The following is a 13,900-nucleotide window of genomic DNA, read 5'->3' as shown; positions in this document are numbered from 1 at the left end:
CACAAAAAAAGAGCTCTGGGTCAATGCCCACTGTCCCCTCTGCTTGCCCAAGAACTGGAGGCCAGCATTTTGGCACGGAAGGGGAGAAAAATGCATCACACACACTGGAGGGGCATCCTTGTCTCTTGGAGGGGGGGCACCAGCACAAGGGCACCCCAGAGTCTTGGAGGGCTTCACCAAAGGCCCCAGGCACAAAGCAAAGGAGGGGGCCCTGCCTGGCAGATCAGAGTCCGTCCTTCTGGGCCCTGGGAGGAAGCCAGGCCCCGGGCCCCTCACGGGTGGGTTTCCCAGGCTCAGCCGCGGTGCTTGTCATACTTGCTGACCATCCTCTTGATGTGGAAGAGCTTCTTCCTCAGGGACTTGGTCTCCAGTTTCTTCCTCTGGTACTCCGGTGTCCGCTTCAGCTCCTTCAGCCGGTTGTACTCCTCTGCCACGCCCTGGTACTGGAGCATGTCCTCCGGGAGCTGGTCCAGCTGCCTGCTGAGCTGGTTGATCTGGTCGTTGATGCCATCCATCTCGCCACAGAGCTGCTTGTAGTGCTTGAGGTCACTGTCAAAGTCTTGCTTGTACCTCTGCCGGGCATCGTCGGACGGGATGGGCGGGTAATGGCTGCCCCACTCGTCCGGCTCCTGCTCATCGCTGGAGTCCATGGCCGTGGTGTAGTTAGTCTCGCAGTGGGGCTCCTCCAGGGTGGGGCTCCTCTGGCGAGCCCTCCGGCCCCTCCTCCCAGGTGCTGGAGCTCAGCATCCGGGCACGTTTGTCCAGGGGGGGCTGGAAGGGAGAGCTGCCCCGGACGTCCATGGAGTAGTCAGTCTCAGTGTATCCGGGGGGGCTGGCGGGAGCGTGGAGGGGGCTGATGGGCTTCTCCGAGTAGGCCAGGGTGACCGTGTCGGTGGGGCTGCCTCGGCTGTCCACATTCTTCACCCATTCCTCCATGTTGGGACCCTCCTCCAGCGCCGGTGGACGGTCCCAGAAAATGTTTGGCTTCCCAAACTTCCAGATCTTCTGCCGGGTCTTGTGGGCGAAGAAGCAGATGACACAGAGCAGGACCACCAGGAGGAATCCACAGACGATGGCCACGGCCTCCTGGGGGTCCACCATGCAGTAGTGGTAGTGGTACTGGTTGTAGAGGCCTCCCCCGGCATAGACCTGGTTGCACAAGGCCAGCATGGGGTTGGCAGAGTAGTAGCTGCCCCCCATCTGGACCTGGGGATTGACGCCCATGACGTAGACGATGGAGGCGATCAGCATGACGAAGGCCATCAGGGCGCAGACCACCAGGGCCACCAGGTAGAACCTCCTGGTCCGGGACCCGCCAGACTTGATGAGGCTGGTGATGGCCAGGGCCAGCAGGGCAATGAAGCAAAGCACCAACATGGTGATCATGAAGCCGTTGGCCACCCGGGGGTTGGTCACGCCCCTATAGGAGCCACCGTAGCCCCCGCCGTAGCCACCCAGGCCCCCGCCGTAGCCCCCGCCATAGCCCCCGCCGTAGCCCCCGCCATAGCCCCCGCCATAGTAGCCGCCCCCTATGCTGCCGTAGAGGCCGCCGTAGCCATAGTCCCAGACAAGGGTGGAGGCCACGCAGGCAAAGATGGCCACGCAGAGGAGGAGACCCAGGCCCTCCAGGATCCTCATCAGGCCGGGGGGGGAGCTCCACTTGTAGCAATGCTGGGGCTCATCCTCAATGTAGTAGGAGCCCAGGGGGGCGACTTAATGGGGTACCCGTAGTCCTCCCCAGGGGGGCCGTAGCCGGCAGGGGGGTGTAAGCTTTCCCTTCTTATGCACTACTTAATGCAGGGGTGGACTGCTGAAGGTTCGCAGGGGTTCGGGAGAACCTCTAACTAAGATTTTGTGCAGTTCGGAGAACCCCCAAATCCCATTCCTGGCTGTCCCCGCCCACCTCACCCTGCCCCTTTCAGGAGTCCTCACATGGCCTGTTTGGGATGCAGGTAAGTACAACATGCACACGGAGGCTCAGGGAGTGCAAAAAACTGTCCTACCAGAAGTTTGGGAGGCCCATTTCTGGCCTTCCCAGAAGAAGCCTGGGGAGGCTGTCTAGGAAAGCCTCTAGAGCCCGGGGAGGGCAAAATTGTCCCCCCCCCATGGTGCAGGAGGCCAACTAGACCATGCCCCCCATTGCCATGGCCGTCCAGCAATTCGACAGAGAACCACTTGCTAAAATTTTTGAAACCCACCCCTGACTTAATGGTTACCCCCGTAGTTTCAGCATAACACTTTAATGACCTGAAATGCTTGTCTCCTATCAGTCAAATGAACTATGTACTTATTCACTGCATCTCAGAAACCAGTATACAGCTTCATTTGAAAAGATCCTGAATAGAATACAAGGTCACGATGCAATTTTTCTTCCTTATGTAGCTGCTGTTCATATGACCTCAAAATTTTCCCCAGAAGGAGAAAATATTATTGGGTTTCATAATTAATGATTAATTTTACGTATTATAGTTTCAGCCTACCAAGTTACTGATCTTCCCTTATAAATTAAGAATATAAAAAATATAAAATGCCAAGAAAGCAGTGAAAAACTATCCCATGACAAAAACAAAATAAAGGTGTTAGTTGCATTTTAATGTAAACTTCCAAACCAACCAAGACATTGAAAAAAAATACCAGAAAGCATTAGACAAGCATCTTCAAAACAGTGTTGAAAGATATAGTACTATCACTATGAGATATAGTACCATCACTATAAATGATTAAATTAATACTTTTTAAAGTATACTTTTTATGTTAAGTATACTTTTTTATGTTGTAGTTGGGCTTGCAGTGACTTGAACGGCCATATAAAATTGTTTAATACATACAATACATACATACAACTAAGTGTCTTTAGTTTTGGAATCCTGGTTTGTAACTATGGGAAGAGATACTCCATCAAGTTACAGGGTCAGAAGTAAAGAAAGGCACAATGGCTGTTCAAAACCCTCTACCACACTTGTGATCTGACAAAAAAAAGAAGCGCTTATGGGCAGAACTGGTTAGGTGTCAAAGTTTTTCAAAATTATTATTACATTTTAAAAAGTATTATTCTGTACATCCTTCAAGCTCTTTGTTCCATATTCCCTGATAAAATTGTTGAGGTTTAAAACTTGTTCACAATTTGATACATAATCAAAGTTTTTATGGATCAATGCAGTCTGCCTCCCTCCCTCCCTCCCTCCCTCCCTCCCTCCCTCCCTCACACGGGATCTGAACAAGGGAGTATAATCACTATTTATGTTGTCATTCTTCCATTGCTCGGTTCACACTGAAGTTTTGAGACAAAGGTGTATGAAGTTAATAGTAATTCCTGTTACATTCTTATTTTTTAGTTTGCTTCATTGTCCTATGTTGGAGATGATTCTTCTCTGGAAAAGTGTATTGCAGAATATTCAACCTTCCTTTTTTTTTAAAAAAAAGCTGGTCTTATATATTTCGTTTGTGCTGAAAGAATATGACAGGAAGGTGACAAGTCACTTTCAAGCCCAATGCCAATCTTTCCCTTTTGTGTCTTAGCAGGAAGTAGATATAATCTGATAAGAGAATCTTTTTCATCCTTGGAAGGCTGATGTTATTCAGGGTCAAACAAGTCACCACAAAACATGATTTGTCTCAATCCCTTTCCTCTTCAACTTTTAAATAGACAATTATTCTCAGTTTCACTAAGTTAAATCAAATCACATTCACAAATACAAATAGGAACAATGCTACCAGTGTTAAATGGCTATGTTCCTTCATTACAAAAGACCACTAAATGACCGACAGTCCCAGAACTGAACCAGAAACAGAATCATTCATTTTTAGTCCTGGTTAAAAATAGATCAGAACAGCTTGATTGGTAGTAATAACTCAGGGCTTTGATTAATTTTTTATGGTTTTATGTTATTCTTAATATCAGAGAAAAAGTGAAAGCAAAATGTGCAATACCCTGAGAGCATTGATATAATATGTAACAATACGAGACAACCTAAGTGAACCTTAGTGTCCGGACCTTTACCTTAGTGTAAAGGAAAACAGAATAAGTTGCAGGGAAATTATTATTGGATGGCTTCAGTTATTGAAAGGGTAGAAAGAATTAATCTGATTTTTAGTACAGGTGGTCCTCAACTTATGACCACAATTGGTACCAGAATTTATACTGCTATGCAAGGCAATTTTTAAGTGACTTGCACCTGATTTTGCACCCTTTATTTTCATTATTGTTAAATGTATCACTGCAGTTCTTAAATTAATCATGTAATTGTTAAGCAAATCCAGCTTCACTTATTGACTTTGTTTGGGAAGTACAAATAGTGGCCATATGACCTCTGGACACTGCAACTGGTATAAGTACATGATAGTTGCCAAGCACCAGAATTTTGACCATGTGACTATGGGGATGCTGTGCTGGTCATAAGTGTGAAGACTGGTAATACGTCAGTTGGTATATTAAATCACCAAATAGCTTTTAAGGACTATAAACTTAGGGGACTTGGAGGTAAAATTCTGGGGTTGATTAAATTTTACTAATTTTGGAGTTTTTAGATATCAGGATATTGGAGCCCTAAAGGTGTATGGAATAATTGTTAATATACTAAATTATTGCAAAATGACTCAACAGGGGACAATAGAGGTCTATGAAGAAATGTTATTGATGCTTAAAAGTTTATATGAAACTGTGACAAAGGAGATAATGGGATTGTTCAATGAGAAAGATTTGAGTGTAGAAGACCCTCAACAAAGGGAGTAGGTGAAGATGAACATAATACTTCAAAAACAGATGAGAAGCCAGAAGGAGTGGGGGAGGAGACAAAACAAAAGAAATTGCAAGAAGATGAAGACATTGAAGGGACAAGAATAATAATTATGAATTCAAATAGATATTTTTTAAAAGTTTACAATAGAACAGGGAAGCTTCCCAAAATTAATGAAAGGACTATGGATGGGTGCTCAAATGATGCAACAGAAGAAGACAAGGGGTAAGCCAGAGGGAATATTTAGTTGGTAGAAAAGTGGTAGAAAGAGAAATAAGATCCCAAGGGAGAAATTTAAAAAAAAAAGTTTCAAAAAGTCAATGAATGTTTAAGTCTCAGAAAGAATAAGAGGTGATGGATAGAGATTAAATACCTCTCAATATGATGAATGTGTTAGAAATTAAAAGAAATAGAAAATACAAATTGGAAAAACATTAGAACATACATAGACAGACCATAGAATTTACTATAACCATAAGCAAATTAAAGTTAGAAGTTGGAAGTCTATGATGTGGTAACTTAACTGTTATTTTTATTAACAATGTGTAAAAATATATTAAAACTCATATTTTTAGGGGATTGGAGATATAATTCTGGGATTGATTAAATTTGGCTAATGATTGGGTCTTATTTGTGTTTTTAAACAATTGGGATATTGGATTTATGGTGGAATATTGAGTAATTTCTAAAATATTAAAGTATTAGTGATTTAAAAGGGGATAACAAATACTGCGTGAAGAAATATTATTGAACCTTATAAGTACAATGTGTAGGTTAAGGTCAGAAGTTGGAAGACTAGGATTGTATACCTAATTGTATTATTATTGCTAGCATTGGGTAAATATATATATTGACTCAATCAACATACTGTCTTGAAAATATGTATGGATGTTAAAGGAAAACAAAACATATATAAAAAAAATAAGTCAATTTTTCAGAGCCAATTTTTGTGATTTCAAAAGGGTCACTAAATGAATGATTATAAATTGAGAACTACCTGTATATAAAAATGAACAAAGAAAAGCTGGTTCTGTCAAAATAATATACAGTACACTACAGAATATATTGCATATAGATAAATGGTACGTCAAAATGTGAGTTCAGATATAGGCATACTTTGAGTAAACGGATTATGATAAATGGGGCAAATTAAGCATTTTCCAAGCATTAATGTGGATAAAGATCTATTTTTGAAGGATAAAGGAAATTATCTTAAGATGATTCTAGTTATACTATATTATATTGTTTAGCAATTGACCATTACAAGGTTTAAGAAATGAAAGAGACAACATGTGAAAGGTAATCTCAAAAACACAGTTATATAAAAAAAATGGCAAATATCTTAGTGAATGTCATCAAAAAGTAATATCTGTATTATTTCTTAACTAGCAACTGAGAAATAAAATGAATGATAGATACGCAATAATTCGATGCTTCAGTTGGTTTGAAGTTAGGCAGTGTTTAAATAGAATGAAAGTAAAAAGGAATAAATAAATGTTTCTTGTTTCAAAATATATCCAGCCCCTTTAACACTTATTCAGAAGTTATAGTCTTTAAGTTGTTCACCATTCTACATTTGATCTACTGAATGCAAATTATCTTCTTGTGTTTTTTAAAATATGTTGCCCAACATTATAAAATTGATCAGTTGCTTCTTATGATCTGGCCATGGTGCTTCTATTTATGGATCTTAATAGTTCATTCACTTCTTCATTTATTAATTCACATTTGTTTTGTTTTTATATAAACTTCCATTACTTATTAAAAATGATTACTTTTTAAAGAAGTAACCCAGTTTGTGATATGAGCTAAAATACGTCTAAGGAAAAAGTAATCTTTCAAAACTACTATTCACTTATTCATCTGCTACAAATAATTTTCTCATACCATCTAATTTATTTGCCTTAGATAAGTGCATATGTAAGATCTGCTCATCAGCACCAGTTGATGTGTATGTTGGTTAAGGCATTAGTCCCACCTTAGGCACAAAGTCAGCTGGGTGCCTCAGGAAGAAGGCAAGAGTAAACCATTTCTAAAATCTTGCCAATAAAACGTCAGGGACCTGTCTAGGGAGTTGCCCGGAATAAAACAAACAAGCACACAGAGAAAGAGATAAACATACAAAACACCTGACTCAAAGGTACTTTTAAAAATCTATAGTCATACATTTGTGTATTTGAGATTTGGAAATATTTTAAGAGGTGTTTCACTTTTTTTAAAAAATGAATACTTTAAAAAAATATTCCTTAAAAAAACTTCGCAAGCAGTATGGTCCCTTTTCTGTACAATAGGTTGGTGCTTTACTTGAGAAAATGGAGGTGATGTGAAGTACTTTACCTCCACATCTCATTTAATCCCCAGACATTGCTTTCATAACACAGAGTCCTTGCTGAGGGAAATCCCATCTGTCTATTATGTATATAGAACCTATTATTAACATTTCATATACATGTTATATTTAAATTTCACTCATCTAAATAGTAGTCATTAACCACAAGCATTGGCAGGGATATTTAATTTTATTTCAGCTTCCATAAAATATGTCAAGTATCTTGTTTGCGAAAGTGAAAATTAAATCACTTTTAAAGGGGTAATTTACTGTAGCAGTTCAGCACTGCTGAATTGTGTGGCCAACTATTGCACTCCCCCCCCCATTTCATTTATACTTAAATTTCATAAAAGAATACTCTTGCCATGGTAACCTATTGTCTTAACAACAGATATGCCAAGATAATGAATACCTTATGGGGGGAAAACACATGGAAATAAACATATCATAAGGAAAATAAATGATTCAATATTATGCGTACTTGACAGAAATATTGAGTTAAGTCTCTCTGAATTTTAACTAGGCATTTATAGGATCACCTTATTTGATTATTAATTCCCATAAGATGTGTAGAATTTCTGAGTTATTTTGGTTATTTTAGTATATTGTGGCCTACAAAAGATGGAACAGTAAGTTGCCTTATAAAGATAGTCCAGGCCAAGTAGCATATGCTCATTAATTTTAGGTATACTATATATTGCTTTTATCTATCTTGCATGACACAAATCACTAGCATTTTACCAAATCAGAATCAGCAAATAATTTGTCACATGGTAGTTTTTGTTTTTGTTATTATTGTTATACCGTTTTGTTGACATCAAGGATGTTTCTAAATTTCTTCTGGGGAGGTAGTGTGAACTGAAAATGTTTCTATGAGAACAGACTCAATAACCGTGCAAAGACTAAATAACTTCTAAGGAGTCCTATTTTTTGGAACCTCTGTGGATAAGTAGAGAATTGGAGATTGCCCATATGTGTCCCAGATAGCTGCTTCTCATGAGGACAGCAATATTTTATGGTTTTGACATGAATAATTTAGCCATCTTGCTCCAAGCATGCCAAATCTTTTAAAAGCCACACTTCTAATCAATTACAGAAATTACCTATGTATGAACTATCTCAAAGCTCTTAGAGACCTTCAGAATGACAAGTTTTAAAAGTCACTGGGTGAATTTAGTTTCAACTCTGGAAAAAAGAATAATACAAGCTTAAAGAATTATAAATAAACAGCCAAAAGCTAAATACGATATTGATCTATGAAAGTTACAAATGGATTAAGGGCATGTTACATAGGGGCTAAGGAATTACTACCTTTGTCTATACTTGTAATAAAGATTGAAATAACTTCTTCCTTCTTTCCTTCCTTCTTTACTTCTTTCCTTCCTTCCTTCCTTTCTTCCTTTCTTTCTTAAATTAGTTTTTACTGTTGCAGTCAAAATCTTTAATAAAATTGTATATGAAAATATTTCTAAACTTCACATGGTCATTTTTAAAAAAATAAACATTATATGTGGCTTCAATCTATTGTTTTGCTTGAAAATTGCCTGGATCATGAGATGGGCAGCAAATAAATTTAATAAAACAAACAAACTTGTCCCTTCAAAATGGGGTGGGAGGGAAAGTCTGTGGTACTGGCCTCATGAGAATGCCACAACATGTCTTCAGCATTTTGTATGTGCTTAATCTTGATTTATAGCATTAAAGGGAAAGTTGGCAGAAATCAGCCCTGCTATTTTGTCTTTCATTGTTTCTACCTAGAACAGAATTATCACACATTTTGATATCACATACAAATAATGACAGTGCTCAAAATAATGCAAGACATTCCAGAGAAATCCATAATGCCTTATTCCTTCATTGGTTTCTTCCATAAATAGTTAAGAATTCTTTTCAAACCAGATGAAATGCTTTCAAAAAGATGGAGTGAGGTTTTACCAATTATATGTAACCAACTCTTCCATCCTTTAATAGTTACTATTTCCTGAATATTAGGGACATGGAGTACCTGCTTCCTTCCATTGTTGACACATGTATGGCTACTTATTAGATAGATTATTCTCTTGCGGCAAATTAAAATCTTTGGTCTCATTGTTGTATTTTTTTAGTATAAAAATATATAATAATCCTGAGATGAATATTGTACAAGTTCCTCTTATCCTTTTTCTGTTCCTCAATTGCATAAAATCTAGTTGAGTTCTAATGATGCATATATTGAAAACATTAATCCTTCTCCTATTCTTTCTGTTTTCTCTTTTCTGTGAGCTGCAGTTAAACTAGGGAATTTCAAATTAACAATAGAATCTAATTTCATTTGGGACAACTATGTTTAATGTAGAGCCTATTCCAAAATGTTTCTCTAGGGAGAAAGATTTTCTAATAGAATTCTCTGAAAAAGAATAATAGAAGCAACAAATGTAGTTAAACTGTGAGGTGAGCAAGAGGTCTTATAATTCAGCTCTTGGTTGTATTTTTATTTCTGTTTAGAATCGCAAGCTGAATCCTATATAATGGGAGGTAATATAGATGGTACAACGGAAAAGCTTAATTGATGATCAGATGAAGGAGTGCCTACTTGAAAAACTGAAAACTCTGCAGTAATAAGAACAATTCAAGAATGATATCTTCCTCACGTGAAAGAATACTGCAATGCTGGCAGTGGAGTCTTGAGCAAAATTCTGAAGTTTAAAAGACTTCAATTCCAAACTCATGAATGATAGAACATAATCTGCCAATGTAATAGAATGTACACTTGGAACAGAAAGCGTGATTTATGGCAACACAGAATTTTCCCAGAAAAACACCCAAATTAAGAGACTATGTAATCCCAAAATGTATTGGGGGGGGAGAATTTCAGATTAGCCACACCCTAAAATCTCTTAGGGTATCTCTATTAGATACAGTTAGAAGGTTATGGCTTTAGTTTGGCAAGACTCTATTGGATGTATGCTAATAAAGGATTAGACTCAATTGGATTTCACTGTGATGTCTCTGGCCTTGGTCCTGACAGCCAATCTTTATTTTGTTGGTGTTATCTGTTATACTGCTGGATTAGATTTCATCTGAGATATTACCTGGATTTGGTTTCTCCTAAACCAGCACTGCTTTGTTCCAAGCAAGATAGTTCCTCAGTTTGAAATGAGACAGAATGTTAATCAAAGGGATTAAAATTAACTTTATAGTGCAATGCCATAGTTTTCAAATTAAAATACCTTTGGGTTAATTTTGGGTTATATTAAGATGGTTATTTTCCACTATTTCCTGTAGTCAAGGCTTCTGAAAGAATATGGATTAATTTTTTGTTTAATTATTTCATCCTCTTGATTTAGTTGCATTGTGCTAACTCTAAATTTCTCAATTTAGATTTTGTTGAAGGCACAAGGCAGATGGGTATTAGTGAAAATGGTTGCCATCCTATTTACCAATTTGATTCAAATTTAATTTTTTACAGTTGGGTAAAACATTCAAAGGGCACTTCAGAAAATATGCTGATCTGGAAAGAGATGAGGTGACATCCTTAAGAAGGCTCAACAAAATTATTTCAAAAGCTTTCATGTCCACATGTACAGGTAGTCCTCAACTTACAACAGTTCATTTAGTGACCATTTGAAGTTACAACAGCATGGAAAAAAGTGACTATGATCTTTGCAGCATCCCCATGCTCACATGACCAAAATTTAGACACTTGGCAAATAGCTCATATTTATGACAGTTCCAGTGTCCTGGCATTATGTGAGCCCCTTTTGTGACCTTCTGACCAGCAAATTCAATCAGGAAGCCAGATTCACTTAACAACTGTGTTACTAACTTGAGAACTGCAGTGATTCATATTTTTATTAATTAGGAATTAATGTTCTTTTAATTATAACTTTTATGAATAGAATAGAAAGTGGATTACCTGGATTCCTTTATAGAAGGAAGAAACACATGCATGTTTTGCTTAGGGAATTTAATACAATTGTCCATCAATGCAATACATTCAGCTACGCATTTTCCTTCTTTTTAGCTCCTGATAATGAGATAAATAGCAGGCACATTAATTACGACTTTAAAAATGGAGCAAGAAATCACTGCATTTTTATGGAGGATTTTTTTTTTAAAAAAAAGGTTGTCAGTTATTGAGGATGCAATACATTAAGATTAACGTGATGTTTTAATTTATTTATTTTTAAAAAAACATATTACTTCAATCATGAAGTTCTAAGTGATGTGATTTTTAGTGTGATCTCAGGGAATGCTGTCAGATGAAATGACGTTCACAGAAGCATCTGTTGAATAAAACATTTATGATAAAACTGCATTAAAACAATATTTCTTACAAAAGAATTTGGATTTTGCTTGTATAAGCATTGCTAAACTTTTTTGCATTATCCAAAAGTATACAATGAAAATGAATTATTCAGGTTTTTTAAAAGAAAGTAATTATAACTCTGCATATAATGTATTTTGTAACTGCCTTTAGAAGAGACTTTAATTAAACTATGATGAAGGGAAATTCCTTTTGAAATAGTTGACAGTAATATCTTTTCCATGATTGATGGAGCATAATTGAGTTCTGTTTATTGTACATTAATAGTGGATGTTTATAGTCTTGAATGCTTATCCCTAGTGGCTGGGTAGAAAGAAAAGAGAAACATCCTATTAGAGTAAAAGGTTTGTGATGTACTTATCTACTGCTTAACACTTTTCTTTCTGTCACTTAAATGATAAGTGCATGATAAGATGTTTAGCTTTGTAGTAGACCAATTACATATGAACCAACTCATAATATTACATATGTAATATTACATATGTTAATGCAGCAGTTTAATGTGTGTGTGTGTGTGTGTGTGTAGTATGTGCATATATGTATGTGTGTGTTTAATACATACAATGTGAGTGTGTGCGATAATCATGGTAACAGTTTGGCAATTGGAATTTTGACAAGAATTCTATAAATAGTTGTGTGAGTGGATAATTGCATCAGTATTATTTAAACTCGAGATAGCATCTTAAGGTGCACTTTAAAGATTGGCAGTATTGGTAAGAAATTCTTGGTGAATTTGCAACACAGGCTTTCAAATTAAAAAGTGTCATGTTGGGAAGCATTAGACATTAAAAATCAAGAGTAATGTTCAAGGAAGCATACATTTAATTTCTTCACAATGTACAGTACAAGGTGCTTAGGAGGGCATTTAAAATTAGATTTTCACAAGTGTGAGAATTGATTGAACTAGTTTGGCTTGACTGGGACCTTCAATAGGGGAACATAGATAGAGATTATCAGAAAATATTGGTCAGTGTAAGTATCTAAAGAAGTGGTGTTGGGAGGAGAGAGGTTGGACGATTCTGTAAGAACTACTTTCTTGAGGTTAAGTGCTGCTTGTCATGAAAAGAAAAGCATTGGAAGAAAGGAGGGGAAAGGAAAGGAGGAACAATTGAAAGGAGAATCTTAATATAAAGCTCCATTTCACTTTGACTCTTGAAAATGATTTAGAAATATTGTGGTTCAGTCTGGAGAGAAATCATTTGAGTAGGTTTATTGATGGAACACAAAGCAGAAACAACTGGCAGAATGATGGAACCCAAAAAATGATAAGAAAAGTTAGGCTGGGACTGTTGCCATGGATTAATTCCAACTAAAAGATAGAAGAGAAAAATATTCTTTCAACACATCTGAAAAATGAGATTGGAGTTTAAAGTAGGTTTGACATGTTGAAACAAACAAACAAATAAACAAAAAAGGAATGAGTAGCAACTACCAACAGTATTCATTTAAAAAACAGATTATTCCTTATGGGAATACAAACTCCTTGTTCTTGCCAGAACAAAAAGGCTTTCATGCAGCAGAGCTGTGCATTCCCTCTTGGCAACTTCTGGTCTCTATCCAGCTGCTCCATCCACAGTCAGAATAGAGTGAAAAGGAGAGAGAGAAAAATCTGCATCTCACACTTCAATACAGTCCAAGACCAGTGCATGTATACAGTGCAGCATTAAGAAATGGAATATTTTCAACAGTCAATTTCTCATATTTAAATCTAAACAAGCACATATTTATTTGCAAATAACCTTGGTTTGTTTGTCTGTCTTTCTATCTGCTACTGAAAATCTTGTAATGACTTTACCTGAGTGAAATAGTGCATTATAGAACAATAATTTTTGAACCAAGTTACCTCAAATGGACTAACTTAGCGAATGTGTCCAAAATCCACTCCCCATGTCTTCAAGGTAATGTAATTTGGGATAGTGGCTGCTTCAGTGCTACTGGCTCTGCTTTTGGGCTGCTGCTGCTGCAGTCATATTGCCTTCATTTTGAATGTTCTGGAACATTCTAATTAAAATGATGTTTTCTTCTTTAATTAAAAACTATAGCAACCTGCCTGTGGTCATTCTGGTTCTCTGTTTTGGTAAGGAAATATCTCTGAAAAAGATGACCCATGGGTTGTCTAGCCTGATTTAAAACTTAAGTTAGACATTTCCAAAGTTAACAAATAAATCAAAGGATTATAGTAAAGTGTGGAACAATCTAACAGATACTATTTCAATAAATTGCTTTCCAGTTCATTATGGTTGCTAATTTGCTATCATGGCCAAAATTGCTTTGTGATTTGGCTGAAAAGTCAGCTGCTCTTTTCTCTGACCAATGTCTTGTCATAGTCATTCATACTTTGGCAAGTCTCCTAATCAGATTACAGCATTTTGCTTTGTGAAATGTAAGTATATGAACAGTTTCCAGGATGTGAGCCATTAACTTTAATTGTAATTAATGTTCTACATAAATGTGCTTAAAATAATGTTGTTGAGTCCATCATCAACATAACTATGTCTCTCACATCTGGGAGACAGCCAAACCTGAAGC

At 37.3% G+C, this 13,900-nt stretch overlaps 2 protein-coding genes across 4 annotated transcripts in view; one reads left to right on the top strand and one right to left on the bottom strand.

The window, feature by feature from the left end:
- DPP10 (dipeptidyl peptidase like 10) overlaps positions 1–13,900 on the top strand; it is a 652,197-nt gene that overhangs the window by 398,523 nt on the left and 239,774 nt on the right. The gene's annotated exons all lie outside the window — the stretch shown is intronic.
- Positions 268–13,900, bottom strand: part of LOC309384117 (occludin-like) — a gene marked incomplete at its 5' end in the record, with an annotated part of 28,574 nt that continues 14,941 nt past the window's right edge. The window contains 3 exon segments of the mRNA XM_081937304.1: positions 268–723; positions 725–1,703; positions 1,706–1,776. Coding sequence (XP_081793430.1) covers positions 294–723; positions 725–1,703; positions 1,706–1,776 — 1,480 coding nt within the window. The 3' untranslated portion in view covers positions 268–293.

This window comes from Natrix helvetica (genome assembly GCF_964273705.1).
Source record: "Natrix helvetica genome assembly, chromosome: 1".
Taxonomy (NCBI): Eukaryota; Metazoa; Chordata; class Lepidosauria; order Squamata; family Natricidae; genus Natrix; species Natrix helvetica.
This window is presented reverse-complemented; position numbering and strand designations above follow the sequence as displayed.